General features: G+C 44.0%; 1 protein-coding gene and 1 pseudogene across 1 annotated transcript; one reads left to right on the top strand and one right to left on the bottom strand.

Moving 5' to 3' along the window:
- Nucleotides 1-25: 25 nt before the first annotated feature.
- Nucleotides 26-17,269, top strand: Snrpd3 (small nuclear ribonucleoprotein D3 polypeptide). Its single transcript, XM_021173808.3, has 4 exons — nt 26-168; nt 1,359-1,505; nt 13,945-14,137; nt 17,047-17,269. The coding sequence occupies exons 2-4, from the start codon at nt 1,380-1,382 to the stop codon at nt 17,106-17,108; spliced, it is 381 nt and encodes a 126-aa protein (XP_021029467.1). The 5' UTR covers nt 26-168; nt 1,359-1,379; the 3' UTR covers nt 17,109-17,269.
- On the bottom strand, nt 8,076-8,215 carry LOC110302958 (short transmembrane mitochondrial protein 1 pseudogene; annotated as a pseudogene).
- Nucleotides 17,270-20,523: the final 3,254 nt, after the last annotated feature.

Below are 20,523 nucleotides of genomic sequence, written 5' to 3' on the forward strand. Positions count from 1 at the left end.
GCTAAGTGAGAGTGAAGGGCAAGTAGGCTTAAAGGAAAGGGAGGGGCCTGCGCAAGGCATTCTGGGAGCGCGTGGTATTCGTGAGAGTCGGGCCGGTTGTTCTCTCGCCTTCGCCTTCTAACGTTTGTGCCAGAACCGGAAAAAAAAAATAAAGCCTGCAGTTAATTGGTGAGGAGAGGCGGCTAACGGGAGAGAGGAGGCCAGGGCTTCCCCAGGGGTTTAGGAGCTGGAAGGGCCGCTGCGGAGGAGCTCAGAGGGCTTAGCGGAGGGCGGGAAGCCAGGGCCTATCCAAAGCTCATCTCCCGAACCCTTGAACATTTATTAATTTACGCCTAGTCTGCACTTTCGCTGCCTTCTCAGGTCACCGATTTCCGAAGCTTACGGGCAGTCATTTCTTGCTAATTATCTCCTTTCCTTTTGGATCATCATTTTCAACTTCCCTTTCATCCCTGTCTCCACTCCCATTCCTGCAGTGGCCCTTTTTTCCACGCTGCTGCAGAAGTTTAAGCAAGTTGCTGTGCTATATGTTCGATCCACTTTGTAGATGCTACTCAAAAAAATTTTTTTGAACCTTTGGCTATCATCCTGCAGTGTTTCCCTACCATTTTCAGAACGGAAACCCACACTCCTAAAGCTGAAAGCCGTGGTTCCTCACCGAGAGAGAGAGACTGTGTTTAGCATCCTTACAGTCTTCTCATGCAAATAAATGGTGTGCTCCGGTCTTGAGTCGTTTCCAATCTCAGCATTTTAAAAGCCCTGTGCATAGTCTTTGTCTTTTAGTGAAACTTAAAGCAGAGCGTTTACCCTATTTCCCTGCTTGATGAGCATTTCCTGTTTTTAGCACCGTAGCCTTGACAGTTTTGGTCTGCTTTTTGGTGGGGAGTCAAAACGCTGAATTGAAAAGCACAAGCTCTTTTTCCTAGATTCCTCGGGGTTCGGGTCTATATGTACTATTAGGTACTGTAGCCTTTATCCAAATGTAGTTGCTGACTACTTGGAATATTACTGGTGTGACTGAGAGACTGAGTTTGCTTTTATTTGCATTTTGTTTAACTCCATGTAAACAGTGATTTGTTTACACTCTGGGTCTATATCATAGCCCTTTTAGTGACTATAAAGGGTCATATGGCTGGGATGAGAATGGGGGTAAAACTCTTGTTCCCATTACCTTTCATTGTCCAGCTTACCATCCTTCCCTACCCTACATGTTGCGCTAATTTGCTGTGGTGGTTCCTTCAGGCCAAGAGCCACACTCCTTCTGCAGGAAACGAAGCTCTTGACATCATTTACAAATGATGTCAAGTGGCGTGCCAGTCCTTAAGCTCTGAAAGATGACCATTGTCTCTCTTTCCCTGTAGCCTGGGAAGAGTCCTGCCAAGATGTCTATTGGTGTGCCGATTAAAGTCTTGCACGAGGCTGAAGGCCACATAGTGACATGTGAGACCAACACCGGGGAAGTATACCGAGGGAAGCTCATTGAAGCAGAGGACAACATGAACTGTCAGGTATCCTGCTTGGCACCAGGGCTGGGAAGGGGCTGTGGCTTCTATCCTGTGGGTAGAGAGGTGTACTTGGAAGTCTTAATGAAGTTATTCTCATCGAACAGTTATTAACTAAGTGTTTATGTGGGGGGAGGGTATGGGGGACTTTTGGGATAGCATTGGAAATGTAATTGAGGAAAAGATGTAATAAAAAAAAAAGAAATAAAAAACAACAACAACAACAAAAAAAACTAAGTGTTTATTACCTGTCAGGCACTCTTACAGGCTCTAAGATTTTATGTCAGTATAGACTTAACCTTGAGGCAGAAAAGTCATTTGACAGCCTGTGGTTGTACATGTGTATCCCAGCACTTGGGAGGCTGAGGTAGATTCTCGAGTTCAAGGCCAGTATGGGCTTTATAGCAAGACCACACTGCTTTTGGTGGGGAGTCAGAATGCTGAATTGAAAGCACAATCTCTTTTCCTAGATTTCTCTGGGGTTAGGTCTATATTTACTGTCAGGTAGCCTTTAGCCAAATACAGTTGCTGAGTACTTGTCTATAAAACAACCAGTTAAGTTTCACTTTTCTGTCTCATAGAGTTGGTCAGGTTCAGAGCCAGTGTCTGCTTCCCAGCACAGTGTATAATTTGCAGAATCTTCTGCTCACATGTGGTGTGTGTTTACTTTTGTCTTAGAGAAAGTTTCATCTGATAAAACTGCCAAAGTTTTGCATATGGTTTTGGGGTTTTCCCCATTAATTAAGAACTTGAGCTTTGGAATCAGAGAATTCCCTGATTCCAAATTGAGTTGGACCATAGTGATAGGACCTTGGGTATCCTGGTCACTTGCTCTCCCCTGTATAAAATGAGGATGGAGTTGTTTTGGACCCTCTGTGCTGTAAATGCCAACCCAAAATTAAATACACCAGAGACTTTGGGGAGGTGGCGTGAAGGACGCCAGTGATCGAGCGGGACTGGGGAAGTGATTGGTTGCTTTTCTTGTCAAATCCCTGACCAAAGCAACTTAAGGAAGGGGGAGTTTATTTCCACTCACAGTGTGATGAGACAGTCTGATGCAGAAATCATGGTGGCAAGAACTTGAGGAGGCGACTAACTAGTCACATTGAATCTGCAGTCAGGAAGCAGAGATGAGTGCCGGGACTTAGCCCAGTTTCTACTTTTCACCTCCACCTAACCTAGACAATCCCTCGCAGACACGCCTGTCCCTTCAGTAATTCTAAATCCATCAAGTCGGTAATATTAATCATCGTATCAAGAGGGTCTTCAGTCCAGGGAAAGGAAGGCAGAGTGAGCAAAAGGAGCCTCAGGCTGCAACATGGTGCTGAGGAAGTTTCGCCCAAGTAAGAGGAGTAACTGGAGCCAGAAATGGACTGGCTCTGATGTTTCTGCTATGGTCAGTCCCTGGCAGCCTGCTCCGAGGGCTGCCGCGGCGTGAATGCCCTGGCAGGTCCCCTAGAGTGGCAGCTGGAGGGTGCCAGCCTGTTGTCTCCTGAAAGGGTGAACGTAGTACCCCAAGACTGCTGCATATCTAGAGGTGTTAGAGATGAGATGACGTTTGTGTTAGCGGCAGCCAGCTCAGTGCTTTGCTGTTGGGATGAATATATAATGTCTGGAGAGGTGCAGTGCCTTGTTTAGGGTCATGCCTGTGGGTAAGGTGGCCTGACTGTTGCTTTTTAGGGTTTGTGCTATTTTCCGGTGGCTGCGATACTGTACCATTAGTATAGTTCCAGAAGGATGGGTCTGTCTTGGCAAGGAGGCATGATAACAGCAGCAGGAAGCTTAGAGCTTACATTTTCAATAGAAAGCAGGAAGCATAGAGAGCAAACAGGAAGTATCAGAGAATGCTCTAAGTCTGCCCCCTTGCCCCCGTGACGTCCTTCAGCAAGGCTGCATTCCCTAGCCGCTGCCCCTTTCCCCAAAAAAGCATCACCAACTGGGGGCCAAGTGTTCAGATGCCTGCAATTATGGAGGACATTTCATTTAAACTACATGCTTACGCTGGTTAGGTTTTTGTCAGTTTGACACAAGCTTAGAAAGGGGAACCTCAATTGTGAAAATACCTGCATCAGATTATCCTCTAGGCAAGGACATATTTTTGATTAGCGGTTGATGTGGGAGGGCCCGGTCCATTACAGGCTAGACAGGTTTTTTCTGGGGGGCATAAGAAAGGTAGGTGAAGGCCGAGCATGGTGGTACAGCGCCTTTAATTCCAGCATTTAGGAAGCAGAGGCAGGACAACCAGGACTACATCGAGAGAGATGTCTCAAAACAAAACAGGGAGTGGTAGTGGACACAGATCTCTGTGAGTTCAAGGTCAGCCTGCCCTACAAAGCAAATTCCAGAATAGCCAGGGCTGTTACACAGAGAAACAAAAAACCAAAAAGTGTGTGTGTACAAGAGTGTATGGAACATGAGCCTGGAGGGCAAGTCAGTAAGCAGCATTCCTCTGGAGTCTCTGCTGTGGTTCTTGCCAGCTTGAATCCTGCCTTGGCTTCCCTTAATGATGGACTGTGATCCCAACGTGTATGCCAAATAAACTCTTTCCCCTTTCCCCCCACGTTACTTTTGGCTGGGATGTTTATTAGAGCAATGGAAAGCAAACTAAAACGAGAGTTGGATGGTGTGTGCATTTGTGCCCTCCTTCCCCTCTGCTGGGAATGGAACCAGCGCCTCAGGCAAGATAGGTTAAGCACTCTCCCACTGAGTTACACCATTTGCCAATTTGGGGTTGCTTTTGAGAGGAGTTCTTTCTATAGATCCCAAGCTGGTCTTTAACGCTCAATCCTCCTGCCTCAGAGTCAATTGTGTAATTTTAGGTAGGGGCGCTCCCACCCAGCTGTGAGGCTTTCTGAAGTCCTGTGCTACTTGGTTTCCTTCCAAAGGAAAGTCCTGAGAGCTGTGACTGATTTAGTGCTGTCAAGGTCCTAACCCGCAGTGGTCTGCCTTTGTAAAGAGCCACCTTCATGGGTCCAGCCACTCACTCAGAATGTCTTTTGTCTATGTTAGGTCGTTTAGGTTTTTAGTAGAATGAAAGATTTCAGACAATGGCTTAATTTGTTTATTATGCTGATATATATATATATATTTGCTGATTTTAAAGATCTCAGACAGTCCAAATATAATATGTAAGAGTTTATTTGATATACACATCCTAAACTGAATTTGTCTGACTAGATGGTTGTGGGCTTAGAAGTGCAGCCCACGTGATCTTGGTATTACCAGGTTTCAAGTTGGAAAGTCGTATGTCTTGTGTGTGTTTTGTGTCTCCCTTAACTCTGCTCCCTTCAAAATCAGTGATAAACTAATGGGTGAATGCTCATTTTGATTTACTTATAGAGTCTGAACACTTGTATCTCTGGGACAGGTGGCTCCTGCAGGTTCCCCTGCTGTCTCCTTTCTGCCCCCAGGCCTTAGAAGTGAGGACATCTTCTAAATACCTTCCCTGCATAACATTCTCTTATAAACTTGGGGCAGTGCCATGCATGCTAGTACACACGGTCCCAGCACTTGAGAAAACTGAGGCAGAAGAATCATCACCACAAATTTAAGGCAAGCCTGGACTTGGTGACTCCCTGTCTCAAAAAAAAAAAGACTGAGAGACAGAATATTAGCATATCACAAAGACTTAGGAACATGGGAGGATTCCATTATAACCTCTTCTTTCCCATGAATATTGACACAGATAGACTTCTTTACCTGTGTCACCTTGTGTATATTTTAATTAGAAAAATTATGTAGCGGGATGTTTTTGCAGTGCTAGGAGTAGAATCCAGCAAGTACTCTCTCTACTCAGCTCTGCCTCTATCCCTTTATATGGTAGCTTCAGTAGGAAATGGGCCATGTGCCACTAAGCTTGATTAGAAAGTTAGAAAGCCAGGCAGCTAGTACTTGACTGAAAACCTGAATTCCTGTGTATGTAATAAAGGTACATTCAGGTATGAAACCAGGCAGAGGGAAATCATTTTAGGTAGATGAGATACGGATTTCTCTGGCATTCAGATATAGGAGATCCTTTTAAGTGATGATCTTAAATGCTAGAGAGATGATTCAGAGGTTGGGAGCACTGGCTTCTCTTTAAGAAGACCTAGGTTCAATTGTCAGCACCCACATAGCAGACCGCTCATAGCCACCTGTTCCAGGGAATCCGATGTCCTCTTCTGACCTCTGAGGGCACCTGCACACTTGTGATAGACATGCATACATAGGGTTTTATTGTTGTAATGATCTCACCAACGTGACGGTATAAAATCTGCTTTCCTTTAGGGTCCCAAGAGCCTTGGCACTTGGTAAGGAAGCATTGTGCCATTGAGCCACACACCTAGAACTTGGTTGTTTGAGCATAGCTTTTCATAGCATATTTGTGTCATTTGAAAGTATAGCATGGATATGCATGAAATCTGTGATGAGTTCCCAGAAATGGAACTTAGTGGATCAGACACATTTGGGCATCTAGGTTTGGACAGGAAGATTGAGATCTTTGATCTCCTACTGCATATACCCCACCACTTAAGGTGAACGTGTGGCATTAGCTGGGTAATAGTGCCATATTCCAGGTAGATGGAAGTGATCAGAAGTCCTTGTGGTTTTCCACGTTAGCTAATTTTTGTAGCAGATGTAGAGGACCCCCACCCCCACCCAGTCTCTTTCCCATCTTCAGAATGGATGACTTAGAATTAGAGGCTCCTGAAATGGAGCAGTCTTTGTTTTTAGCTCTGTCTAGTAACCATAGCCTGAAGCATTTGTCTTAGTAGTTATCAGAGGAAAAAAACTATGGTTTTCTTCAAAATCAGAAGAAAAGATGTAACCACAGGCTTTTCCACCTTTGCCCATGTTCCTGAAATAACAACTCTGAGACTGAATTATTTGTGAGTAATTGCCTAAGCCAAATGCTAGCTCGTAACTCAGTTATCTAGATTATTCTATTCTAAGTCCTGCCTCATGGGTAGTTATCTCTCCTCAAGTTCATGCGACCTTTTCCATCAACATCAGCGTTTGGGGCGAATCTCTTCTGCACCTAACCTCACATTGACTATCCCAGAATCCCTTCTCTCTCCTCAATTCTCACCTCCTATTTCCTGCCTCAGCTCATTGGCCAATCAGCTTTTTATTGATATGTGGTGTTTTCATGCAGCACACATGAGAATTCTACAGAAGATTTCTTAGGAAATCTTAAGTCAGATGATATTTAATAAATATTAAAGGCCAGAACAAGTTGGGAGTATAGCTTAGTGATACTGCTTGCTTAGCATACCTAAGACCCTGGAGTCTGTTCATAATACCACACACACACAGTTTTTAAAGATGTCTTAAAGCTAGGTTGGTGAGATGGCTCAGTGGGTAAAGGCACTTGCCAACAAGCCTGAAATACAATCCCCTGAGCCGACGCTGCAAAGGGAGAAAATTGATTTTGACCACCACATACTTAACCTATGGCATGCGTGCATATGCCCACACATAAACATATAAATAATTTTTAAAAAGAGAAAAATAAAAACTCGTAAAAGTTTTAAGAGGACATTTTGAGCCTCTTGAAGTCTGGCCCACTGAAAACCTGAAGAACTGCTGAGCCATCTCTGCAGGCTGGCTTTTGGTAGTTTCCTAGGCATGGTGTAGTTTTGTTTTATTCATCTCTCAAACCCAAGACTGTTCTTAAATGCATTGACTCCTCTCACCTCTCAGAGGTATTGTGATCTCATGTGTGTGCCATCATGACCAGCTTCTTAATTTTTACTGTGTGATTCACTCTAGACCATATTCCAAGATGTTAATACCAAGGCTATTGTATAATCCTTTATGGTGGGAGGTTACTATATTATCTATAAGTTTTTATACGTCAGTATGCCCTTATTGGTAATTATATGTGCAAATTATTACTTACAGATCACACTAATAATCTAACTTTGAAAACAGTCGATAGTGCTGTTGAAGAGGCCTTAGCTGGGCTGCAAAGTGTGTTTTTCCTGGAAAATACTTAAGTCTTTGATACAGTAATGGTGCCTCCAGTTCATAATGACAGACAAAGTTTTGTTGTTGTGTGACCCTTTCAGTGTTGTGGGTTTTTTTTTTTTTTTCCTTTTTTAATGACCAGCAAATGACTTATTGGTTAGATTATCAATCATGGAGCTCCTTGATAACAATATATAAGAAATGGATTAGTTCACCAGAAACTGGCTGGAAGATACTGATTTGAATTACTTTAACAAAATTTAGTTTGTCTAGCAAGCTCCTGTTATCACTGCTAGACAGTAAATCCCCAGCAGCTACCCAAATCCATTCATTTCTTGACAACAGGCGGTAGGACTCCCAGAGCACAGGTAAGTGAGGCCTGTGATGGTTGTAGTTGCTAACCTAGCACCATGGTTCCAAGCTTAGGACTCAGAAGCAGCTGGACAGATGATACAGGAGACAGGGAGATGCTGGAAACCTAAGCTAACGCAACTTCTGGCCTGTGCTGGAGCTGAGGCAGCACACAGGGTCTGAGACCAACGAGGAACACAGCTTTGGATGTGGTTGTGAGAGAGGCAGGCCCCCAGGGCGGAACTGATAGGTCCAGAATGCAGTACCAGACCGGCATCAGGAACTAGGGGGCTTCTTGGCTTCTAGGTCCTTTTTAATCTCCTTTTTAGCCAGGTTTGGCATGTCATAGTTCTGAGCCAGATATATTCCAACCATGTTGCCCAAAGTAAAGTAAATCCAAGCAGGAACTGGAGCATGATGTCAGTGGGGCAGTGTTGTTTTTCATACGGAATAAGGAAAACTCTGAGGTCCAGTATCTCTGTTGGTAGAGCTAAAATAAGATATATAATTAAATTCACAATGTAGCAGACTTTGAATTTCTGACACAGTGTCTCCACATCCCAAATACAGGATTATAGGCATGTGCTAAACATGCCTGTTTTGTTTGGCTTTTCATTGTTTATAGAGTATTTTATTGGTTTCTATAATCAAATATACATAGATAAAATGTTATATAGTTAACACAGTGTGTTGACCTTGTACAAATGGAGAAAAATTATATTTAACATTTCTAGACCCATGTGGCTGTTAATTTCTCCTAATAGTCTTTTTAAAAATTTATTTATTTTATGTATATGAGTACACTGTAACTATCTTCAGATACACCAGAAAGAGGGCATTGGATTCCCATTACGGATGGTTGTGAGCCACAATGCGGTTGCTGGGAATTGAACTCAGGACCTCTGGAAGAGCATTCAGTGCTCTTAACTGCTGAGCCATCTCTCCAGCCCCATGGTTGTTAATTTCTCTCCAGTGCCAACTCAACCCATTAAAGTAGAATACGTTTCCAAAGTTGACAGAGAAATTAAGGTTCTAAAACTCAAAGTTTACTTCTGTTTATTTAAAAACAAATATCAGGGCTGGTGAGATGGCTCAGTGGGTAAGAGCACCCGACTGCTCTTCCAAAGGTCCAGAGTTCAAATCCCAGCAACCACATGGTAGCTCACAACCATCTGTAACGAGATCTGACTCCCTCTTCTGGAGTGTCTGAAGACAGCTACAGTGTACTTACATATAATCAATAAATAAATCTTTAAAAAAAAAACAAAACAAATATCAGCATGTTCTATAGCACCAGCTTTTCCAGGGCCTGCAGTTATCTGTATCCGTGACTGGTTTTATGTGGTCTAAGGGATCAAACCTAGGGCTTCTCTCATGCTTGGCAAGCTCTCCACCAGCCCGCATAGCTTGGGAGGCTGAGGCCACTCTAGGCATCATAAAGAGACCCTTTCTAGTTTTGAAAGCAATAACTTTAAAAAGAAAATGATAAGCATGTGTGCCAGTAAATATAATTTAAGGAGAGTAACAGACAAGTGTATTTCACCATACATCAAGAGAGAAAGTTCTCAATGATTTGTGTGGGAGAGAGTAGCAGAATCGGTAGTTCTTTAGACACCAAAATGACACTTGCTTGGTTGTTACCAACCCCTCTGTAGGTAAATGATTTGCATGAATTTGAGTGTTACCTTACAAAAATTAAAGCCTATAAGAAACTTATCTAGGATTAGGTTGCTTAGAAGAAACAAAACACTGTGGTAACTAATACCAGCAAAGTTTGAGGTTTCTCATTGCAATGTATTTTTAAGACAAGAGTTTCACTCTGCAGCCCTGTCCAGCCTGAAATTCAGGGTCTTCCTACCTCAACTCCCCAGTCACTGGGACTGTAAACAAAGGGTGCCCTTACTTGGCTATGTGATTAAATTTCTGTAGATAACCTAAGCTCTTTAGCTGGGGAGGGGGGGGGGGCGGGGAATTGGTGTTCAGGCTATATGAATTGCTTTCAAATGAGTTATGTTCTTTGCACTGCTTTGTACTATTAACATTTTTATGTGTTTCCTAAGAACTAAGATAGGTCAAATCATTTGATAGTGGTGTAACATCATTGGCAACTAACGAATATCGTGTGTGTGTGTGTGTGTGTGTGTGTGTGTGTGTGTGTGTGTGTAAAATTATCCTCAACTGTGTGTACAGTTTTAGCATGTTGACAATCCTGGCCATACAGAAGGAAAAATCACTTCTGCTGCACCTCCCAACAGGGATCTCTTCTGACACTGGATATGAGAGTTTGCCCACATGCCAAGAAAGAAGTCAGTTGTGCAGTGCTGTCCAGTTGAGTGTGCCCTCGTGTAGCTTAGCTCTGGTGCTTGAGAGAGAAAGGGTCAGGTATCTGGTTGAAGGCTCAACCCTTAAGACTGTCCCCTCTTTAGATACCAATGACAGTCCCAGTTTATTTTAGCCTGGGCTCTGTCTGAGCAGGCAAAAGTCTGTGTCCCTACAGTCCCTTCCTTCCTTATTTATTTATCTATTTATTTATTTTTGGTTTTTCAGGACAGGGTTTCTCTGTATACCCTTGGCTTCCTGGAACTCACTCTGTAGACCAGGCTGGCCTCCAACTCAGAAATCCGCCTGCCTCTGCCTCCCAAGTGCTGGGATTAAAGGCATGCACCACCACTGCCCGGCCCTTCCTTAGTTTTGATCAGCCTTTGTTTAACAAGCTCACAGCATTCAGGGAAGTACATTTACAGGTATTTGTAGACTAGGACTAAGGATTACAGATGTGTCAAACAAGGCCTGGACACTCAGTTTCCATGCCTCCTCATGATACACCACCCTCCAGGAACTTCAGTGTTCAGCTATCTGAAACTTCTCTAAAGTATGTTTTATGGAAACGTAATTGAATAGATGGGACTGAAATATAGATAATCATGTGAAAAAAAAGTAATTTGAAAAGAAAACAACTGTAGATCTCATACTAGGAATGGAAAAATCCAGGGCCTTGCACATGGTAGATAAGTACCTGCCACTGACTATATCCCAGCCCAGGCATTACTCTGTCTGAAATGAAGGTCATGGGGATTTACTTACAGACAACTCCAGAACAGAACAGAACAGAACAGAACAGAACAGAACAGAACAGAACAGAAAGACAGATCAGAATTAGTTTCTCTTAATTCTAGCTTTTGTGGACTATCTTAAAAAGGCGTACACTTTTAGTCCCGGCACTCAGAAGAGGGAGGCAGTCAGATCTCTGAATTCCAAGACAGTCGGGTCTACACAGAGAAACTGGCTTCAAAACAAAACCAGAAAGAATTATGAGGTCAGAATCAAGAACAAAACACTATATTCTACACGCCAGCATTACTTCACAATCCTACAGTGTGCTCTTCTCGGTCTTGGCCCATAGATGTCATTTTAGTTGAATATCTAGTCTGTGTTGCTTATTGTGGCTGGCTATTAGGAAAACCATAAACTGTTCTTGCTTGACTTTCAGTAAAACCTAAGTGCTTGAGGCTGGAGAGATGGCTCAGCAGTTAAGAGCACTTGCTGCTTTTCCAGAGGACAAATATCAGATTCCTACCGCTCAGGGAATCTTAACCCCACTGCTTCAGCTTCTACAGTCACATACACACTACACTTAAATAAATTTTTTTTTTTTTTTTTTTTTTTTTTTTTTTGGTTTTTCAAGACAGGGTTTCTCTGTATAGCTCTGGCTGTCCTGGAACTCACTTTGTAGACCAGGCTGGCCTCGAACTCAGAAATCCGCCTGCCTCTGCCTCCCGAGTGCTGGGATTAAAGGCGTGCGCCACCACGCCCGGCTCTTAAATAAATTTTTAAGTATTTTAAATGTAATTAAGATAAACATACTGCAGTGGGCCTTCCCTGGGACTGTGTTACCATTTGTCCAGTAGCAGGACAGGGATGCATTAGAACAATAACAGTTTGGTGCTGGAATATTTGTCAGATGACATTGAGAACCCATCATAGGACATTGGCAGAAGCACCGAGTTTAAGTCTTGTTGGATCTGTATGACAGCCTTGTGGCGATTTCAAGGCACAGTGGAGAGATGCTGAGTGGGGAGGAAGATGGGGCTTAATGACTATACATCTCAAAAATAGACATTACTGGGTTTGTTATATGTAAGGTAGTGGAGACACCATTTAGACATGCTTTGCCTCGTTTAATTGTGGTTTTTAACAGCTCCAGGAAAATAGTCTGTTCCACTTCAAGGTAGGGAGTAGTACAGAGTCAGACAGCCAGATAGACCTGGGTTTGAACTCACAAAACACATGAAGGCAGTGTGACCTTGTGCAGGAGGATGGAGTGAGTAAAGGCATGGACCTTCAAGAACAGATCTGCATCTCACAGGCTGTGTCTCCTGTAGGGTTTCATGGAGTAAAATCAGCCATTTGGGGCAGTACCTGCTGTCTGTATTCATGCTCAGGAAACACTGGTGGGTGTTATATTGTGTTTTCTCTAGTAGGGGAACTGAGACTCAAAAAATTCTGAAGATGTGTTCAGGGTTAAACCTGGAGGGTGGCAAACCCAGGTCTCACTGAAGATCCTTAAGCCACTTCAGTGTCGTCTGTGGAGTCACAAAGTCGCCTGGAATTGAGGGGGTTGAGTGGAATCTGGGTTTTTCAGTTGGGTAAGCTAACCCATAACTACTTATTTGTGGTAGCAGAGGTCCTGATACTTGTCTAGGGGACTGTGGCAAGGACTTAGAAACTGAGATTTTAAGGAACTGACAATAGGAAGCCTACAGCTGGTTGGTGGGAAACCGGGGCCCTCTTGCCCTTGAATATAGAACAGGAACAGTGGTTTGCAATCCTAGAAATGATTCCTGTTGCACAGATACAGTGGGACAGCCTCAGAGCTTTGATGGATTTTGGTTTTGGTTTTCACATTGGTGTTCAACCAGAAACCACCTGGCCCTTCAGAAGGAGCAAAGGGTAAGGCGGCAGCACAGAAGCCAGTCCTGGGAGACAGTGCTCCTGAAGATGCTCTGTAAGCAGATTAAACCAGTCTTAGAAAGATAGCTGTTTCCTCTCATTTGTAGTTCCTAGATTTTATACTCACATAAAATGATGTATGTATATAGAAAATGAAAGTAGAAGTTGAGTTGTTTGTTGGCGGTAAGGGGCTAACAGTGGGGAGAAGAGGCAATTAAAAAGGGGAGGGGAAGTGGGTAGGGAAATATATCCAATGTACAGTAACAGTATACATGATTTAAATTTTATAAGAAAGAAATCTGGGAGCTGCACATCTTTGCAGCATGGTTCACCCACTTTAGATAAAGCCTAGTCCTTTGTGCCCACAGGAAGGCAATTAAGCAGTTGTGGTAAAAGTGGCATGTAGTGGATTTGGTGCTGGCAAGTTTATGTCACTTTCCTGTTCACTGTAGATCTCCTGACTGGGCTCAGATTCCTCCTTCCCTTCATTCTACGCTTACTCAGGTTGGCACATTTGTCTTCCCAAAATACTGCCTTAGCCCTGTTAGGCATTTCTCCACCCACACACTTGAGTGGTCTGCCCGCTCTCTGAAGTGTCCTCAGTACTGTCCAGATGTGTTGCTTCAGTCCACGCGTGCTGAAAGCTCCTGCTTGGGTTTTCCTCTCCTTGTGCAGGCTGGGAGAAGGCTCTACCATGTTACTTCTCGGTCCTAGTCTAGTCACCCGCCTTCCCAATGTATGCTGAGTCAGAACTATGTCTGCTGCGTTATGTATGACCCTGAAGATGCCTTTCTAGCTGGAGTGCCAGCAGGTCCATGAGGCTGCACTTTAGACATGGACTAAGGAAGGCTTTATCACCCGTCACTCACAGCCTGGCCCAGGTGGATGTAAGCTGGGGCTCTGCATCTGAACTTGGAGTTGCAGCATGTCAGTGGTCTGATGTGAGTTGTGTTTGATCGTAATCTGTAAAAATGGAAGAACTCATACTTCCGCCTGCCGTTTCTGTGAGGTGTACAGTCCCTGATGCGTACAGAAAGCTCCAGCCATTGCTAGGGTAGTTCACCCGCATTGTCTGCTTCTTTTCTTGATGCTGGTGTCAGGCCTCTGGATTTCTAAACTTAATCCAGTTAAGGCTCTCTGGCTTTCTGTGCTCCAATGCTTTGATCTTACAAATAAACTGCTGATTCCCTTCCAGATGTCCAACATCACAGTCACATACAGAGATGGTCGAGTGGCACAGCTGGAACAGGTATATATACGTGGCAGCAAGATCCGATTTCTGATTTTGCCTGACATGCTGAAAAATGCACCCATGTTAAAGAGCATGAAAAATAAAAACCAAGGCTCAGGGGCTGGCAGAGGAAAAGCTGCTATCCTGAAGGCCCAAGGTAGGTACCCTCGGCTGGCTTTAGAATTACTACTAACCTTGTTTCTTTTATTGCATGGGGACAAGTGAATCTGACTTGCTGCTGTACCCTGTCCTGATCTGTCCCCAGGATTGAGAAATCATTGATAATGGGGCCTTTCCCTGTTACCTTTCTTGTCTTACTTGATCCTAACACAGAGTTTAGTGTAAAATCCAAAATCTCAAGCAAGGTATGATGGCTCACACCTATAATTCCAACACTTAAGAGGCTGAGACAGAAAGAATACAGTGAATTGGAGGCCAGCCTGAGCTACATATATATAGCAAGACTTTGGAGGGACAACCAGAGAGAACACTGTCTAAGTCATACAATCTATAGTGAAGGTCCCTCCTTTTCAGAAATTCTATCCAAGAAGACTGGGCAACTTGCTCTGGTCTAGTGAGGATATGGATTAATGCCTGAAAATGTTCAGTAGCATTCCCAGAACTATGTGTGACACACACAAAAGACATGCGCATGCACATACACACACACACTTTTTTCCTATTCACCCAAGACAGAAAGGGTAACAAGTGAAGACACAACTGCACTCAGGTCTGTCTTGATAAACCAGTGAGCTATTAGGGTTGCTCAGGAGCATGGTGGATTTTGTGGCTTCACTGGAGCCCGTCAGTCAGCCATCCACTTTCTCTGTACTTACCGCCTCCCAAGACAGCAGCCGTGAGGGTAGGAGAGTGTATCAGGGAGGTGAGGGTCTGCTCTGCCTTCCCACGGCTGCTGTGATCTCATGGTGCAGACAGCCGTGTAGTGTCTGGGAAGTAATGTTGTGCAGCAGCAGCACAGAGACGACATGCTGTCTTCTAATACCTGCACATGTTCCAGACAGATTTGAGCTTCAGGTACCCAGGCTGGAACAACCTTGACCTTCTAGCGCTCTTGTCTCTACCTCCCAAGAGCTTGTGCAGACCCACCTGGTTTATGGATGAGCATGGGGTCTCAACAGGCAGGTATTTTATGAGCTGAGCAGCACCCCAGCCCTCTAATTAGCACCATCTTGTTAATTTTTGTTTATTCTCTAAAACTGTGAATTAGCTTATTTGGGGCTAGGGGCAGATGTGGAGATCAGAGGACAACTTGCCAAATTGCAGGGCTTGAGCATAGGTTGGCAGGATTGGCAACACGTGCCTTTGCTTGCTGAACTGTCTTGCCACCCCTTGTTTCACACTTTCCTTTGTATTTTACATATATATTTTTTTAAGATTCTATTTACTTTATTTGTATGAGTACACTGTCGCTGTCTTCAGACACACCAGAAGAGGACATCTGGTCCAATTACAGATGGTTGTGAGCCACCATGTGGTTGCTGAGAATTGAACTCAGGACCTTTGGAAGAGCAGTGCTCTTAACCACTGAGCCATCTCTCCAGCCCCTCACATTTTCTTAAACTTGACAGTAAATCCCTCCTTTGACACATGCCAGCAGTTATGACCACACTGTCCCCCAGATACTTATTAGCTGCTCTTGGAGGCTAGCCTAATTATGGCTTGCATTTGAGTCTCTGAAAAATTCTGCCACATTGTTAGGCACAAAAGCATAGTCCTAAGCAATTGCATTGGTGTTGGAAAAAAGATCTCAGGGTGTGAAAAGCCCGGGTCCTCCACAGCAGCATATGTTAATGTTTTATATGGGAGGTAGGTTCTGTGCTTAAAGACAAAATAGTTTAGGGGTTGGGGGTGGGGATTGGTTGATTGGTTGGTTTCTTTTGTCTTAAGACTTCTAAAAAAAGTTGATAAAATCTTTGACCAGTGTTGGCTTGGTGTTAAAGGCGGTTGTCACACAAGCCTGACAGAAGTTGTCCTCTGACCTCTACGTACACACCACACACACACAAACACACACCACAAACAAATAAAATGCTAAAAAGAGAAAGTGTTACCTTTGCCTCAGAGAGGGCTGCTCTTGCTGTCATGGTGAGGCTAACTGTCCATCTTAACCAGTCACATTACTGTGCACTTCAGGCAGTGAGTTAGCCCAGGCCCACTGATTGCACACAGCCCTGAGCCACCTGTGCTTTTCCCAGCCCCTTGCTCCCGTCTCTTATCAGCAAGTGTTGTGGAGGTTCCCGTCAGTCTCTGAAAGAACAGAGAAGAATGAGATTCGTTTTGTCAGTCCACAGAATTTCCCGAGTGACCTATAGAGCTTCTCCTAGGTACATTGGGTCCTAGAGTGGACGTCTTGTGCATCTTTATGGGTAGTGCTATTTTGTTTTTGTTATTAAGCATTTCTTTCATGCAGAAAAACTCAAAAGAATAATACCCAGAATAGTAGTCATAATTAACAGATGCTATGCTAGCACTTAGGTGTCTGTATTTCAGAGTTTCAAAACTGAATTAAGAACCAGGTTGGTAAGCTCAGTGGGTAACAAGCTTATCACACAGTGTGTGTACCTGAGGTCAGTCTATGTGTGGTAGAACCTGCTTGTAATTCTAGTACCGACAAGACCAAGATAGAATCCTGGGCTTCCTAGCCAGCCAGTCTATTCTACTTGGCAAGGTCCAGGCCAGTGACAGATCTTGTCTAAAAAAACAAAGTAGTGATAGTACGCAAGGAACAACATTTGAGATTATCTTATGTCCTGTATATAGTCACATGCCATGGCCCTTCCTCTTATCCACACAAACTGAATTGAATACATCGGTAATAGCTCTGAGAATTTGTCATTTCTGTGGTATTATTCACACTGCTGTGCTGTCGGCGCTACCTCCCACCGTGACACCAGTTATCAGCACCAACTTCCACTCCTCTTCCTTCTCACCGCATGATTTGGTCCAGGCAACCTTCCAGGCCTCTTCCAGACTGATGCCCAGGCTTCAGCTGGTGCTGTTGTGAGCATCCCAGCCCCCCTGACCTCTCCTCTTCTTTTGTTTCAGTGGCCGCACGAGGGAGAGGACGTGGGATGGGACGTGGGAACATCTTCCAGAAGCGAAGATAATATTCTCCATTGAAGAGAACGTTGTCCTTTCTTCTCTTAGATTATTGCAGGGGTTTGGGGGGGGAGGGGGTATTACATGTGCATATGTCTTAGAATTTCTTTTGATATTTTTCTTTTTTTCAGAGAAACTGTTAAGCTAAATAAAATTTGGTTGTTTTGTGGTTTGTGTGAGGCTTTTTTGTTTTGTTTTTAAGGAAATAAGAACTGTGTGTTCATGTTTGTAGTTTGCTTTGGCAGCAGGTTAGAATCTGACACCTTTGGACATGTACTGGGGAGATGCCAGCACTTTTCAAACAGCAGTTAGTGATAAAGAGTTCGAACACTTTTCAGGCCTCTTTCTAGTTGAACGGAGAAAAGCCTATCTAAGAGAGGAACCCTGTGTTACATGTACACCCAGTGTGGCACTTTCCCAGCTAACCTGACAACAGGCAACCTGACCTGTGAAGATGACTCATGCTCTGATCAGTAATATAGTAATCATAGTGTCTCGGCATTCGACAGCTCCTGAGGGACCCCTGTCTGTAGCTACTTATACTCAACTTACTCCACACAGTGTTAGAAGCATCTCTGCATTGATAAGCACACCAATTTTTTTAAGATTTATTTTATTATGTATACAGCGTTCTGCTTGCATATATGCCTGCACACCAGAAGAGAGCACCATCATAGATGGTTGTGAGCCACCATGTGGTTGCTGAGAATTGAACTCAAGACAGAAGAGCAAACAGTACTCTTAACCTCTGAGCCATCTCTTCAGCCCTCTTTGTTTTTCTTGCACTTGGAGTACTCTGGTGGTTGCCTGGGTGGTTAGGGTTCGGTGTGCTCCTTTCCTGCAGCTTTCTTTCTCATTCAGTGTGATGCCAACTTTAGTGGGCTGATTCAAGTTAACATGTGTCGGCTCAGGGTTGGGTGCAAGCATAAGCCTGCAGCACGACCCGTCAAGCCCCACCCAGTAGGCAATGGTGCGCTTCATCACCAGCTGTTTATGTGGTGAAATGTTAACATCCTTACCCTCCGGCATTTACCCTCAGCCATGGCTGTGGCTTGCCAGGGACGGGGTGGTTGACACAGATTCTCTTTACATAGACCTACTTGCTCTGTAAACTAAGTAGCCTCAGACTCGGATGCACGTGCATGGACTTCCTGAGTGCCATGGTTAAAGGCATGTGCCACTATACCCAGCCAAAAACCAAAGCTTGAATTCACCCCAGCCTCTGCCTCTGTAGAATGTCATGCAGAAGAGACTAACAGGATTGCTAGTATGTGTTGGAAACCATTTCTTTCAGGATGGGCATGGTGGTATAGACCATAATCCCAGCACTCAGGCAAGTGGATTTCCAAGCTCAGGGCTTGCTACTTAATGAGTTCAGGCCAGCCTAGGTTAGACACTTTTCCTCCCCTCCCCTCCCAGAATACATACATACATACATACATAATACATATTTACACATACTTAAAATTTTTTTTTAATTCACTTGTTGAGGATGCCTGCCAGCACACATGTGAAAATCAGAAGACAACTTTTGGGAGTTGCTCTCCCATCTTCTTAGGAATCAAACTTAGGTTGTCAGGGTTTACAGTAATTCTGCCCTCCCCCGCCCCCTCCAGCTTTCAGCTCATCACTTCTTTCAAATGTGTCTGCTTAGCCTTTGCTGTCTCAGTTTTGTGCACTGTCATTTGTGTTCCCCATCACCTGTCTTCCTGATTGTGATCCTGCCACTGCCACCCATACTTATTATATCATGACTGGTTATATCATAACATACTTGTTATATCATGACTGGTTAGATTATTACTAGTGAGCCGCGGAGTCATGCTGGAGACTGTTCTCTAGGAGTAAGTACCTGTGTGCCGCCACCTGCTGCTACCTTGACTTTTCTCTTGGCTTTAGTCCCAGTATATCCCTGGATTAAAGACCTTGAGCCGCTTGCTATCAGTTCTTTATCTGTAGAGTCTGAACTGGTTTACCCTGCTGGTGTCATCCCAAGTTCTTGCCATCGCCTTCCTCAGCCTAACTCCTGTTTTCAGTGTAGGTTCTTTCTGTTTGCTTAGTCCAAGACTGCCTGTCTGAATTCTAAGTTAGAACCTGCACTCCATCCGATTGAATGATGTGTTCAGTAGGGAGACAGGACCAGACAACTACTTGTCCCCGGTAGCAAAACACAGACAGATCCAAGTACAGATATTACCAGAATCCAACTTGGTGAACCAGTAAATTGAATTATAAGAATATGGGTGGAGGGTTACCTACAGGAGCAGAGAATGACAGGTGTATCGCCAAAACTTACCCCAGCATGGGTTCTGACATACACCTGAAAACCTGGAGTGCGCAGCATGACCTGCAGAGAGCACAACAGATGGAAGACTGTCCTTTCTAGACAGCTCGCCTGGACTGGTCTGAGCCTCTTCCAGGCAACTCAGCTTGCCTAAGTGTGTTTCAGGAGGTAGAAGCATGGTGAGTCTGATCAGTTTTAGGACTTTCTTTTAAGCCTTTTGAGTTGTTCAGTTCCCCGAACCTAAGGAGATCCCTGTGGGAAGGTTCTGAATCCCTCAAAAAAAAAAAAAAAAAATCCCATCTTGAGCTTCCATACAAATAAAATGTCTGTTCTCCAAGAACTTTACTATACAACACTTCAGACTTGGAAGGCATTGGTGCTGTATAATTTTGTAGGTGTTGTGAAATGTCACCATAAAGCATGCTTGAGACATAGTCCTTACCACGTGTTGTGCAAGTCCTTGGTGAACTCTTCAGACTGGATCCTTCCCTTTTCTGGGAAACCTTTCTTGCCTTATTTGTTAATAATTTCCTTCCAGGCATACTAGTGGCCGTCTGGGGACACCTTTTGGATTCTGGGGGGTCAAACTCAGGTCATTAGGCCTGGCATCAAGTACCTTTGCCCACCGAATCATCTAGCTAGCCCAGTCTTCAGTCCTTAGAAAGTATTACCCCAGGGTGATTTTCTGAATGTTCCGAAGTTTTGTTTCAAGGGTAATGTTCCTTGATGGTAGGGTCTTCTCTTTGGGAACATTGATGTGTTCAATGCTTTTATCTTATGTGAGTTTTTCCTCTTTTTTTTTTTTTTTTTTTGGTTTTGGCATTCTTGTAACATGTTTTCAGCTTGCCTGACAATTATTAGTAAACACTACTAATGATTGCTAATGGGTGTGTGTATACATATATAATATTAACAGGAATACTGTTTGTAGGGTAGTCTAGTTGAACTTTGAGTGCTGAGGCATTGAAGTCAGGGCCTACACATGCTAAGGAAGTACTCGGCCGTTAAGCTAGAGCTCAGCCCTGTGTCTCTAGGCTTTTCTTGGGATAGACAAAATCTCAGGGGGTGGGGGTGGGGGGAGGCATGACAAGGCTAGATATGATGGTCTATACCTTTAATTGCACTTGCAAGCCACAGGC

Source organism: Mus caroli, unplaced genomic scaffold (assembly GCF_978045245.1).
Source record: "Mus caroli unplaced genomic scaffold, Mus_caroli_1 scaffold_9, whole genome shotgun sequence".
Taxonomy (NCBI): Eukaryota; Metazoa; Chordata; class Mammalia; order Rodentia; family Muridae; genus Mus; species Mus caroli.

Coding starts and splice junctions, on each gene's coding strand:
- Snrpd3 (XM_021173808.3), top strand. CDS start 1,380: ATGTCTATTGGTGTGCCGATTAAAGTCTTGCACGAGGCTGAAGGCCAC. Junction 1,506..13,944: donor AGGACAACATGAACTGTCAG/GTATCCTGCTTG, acceptor ATTCCCTTCCAG/ATGTCCAACATCACAGTCAC. Junction 14,138..17,046: donor TGCTATCCTGAAGGCCCAAG/GTAGGTACCCTC, acceptor CTTTTGTTTCAG/TGGCCGCACGAGGGAGAGGA.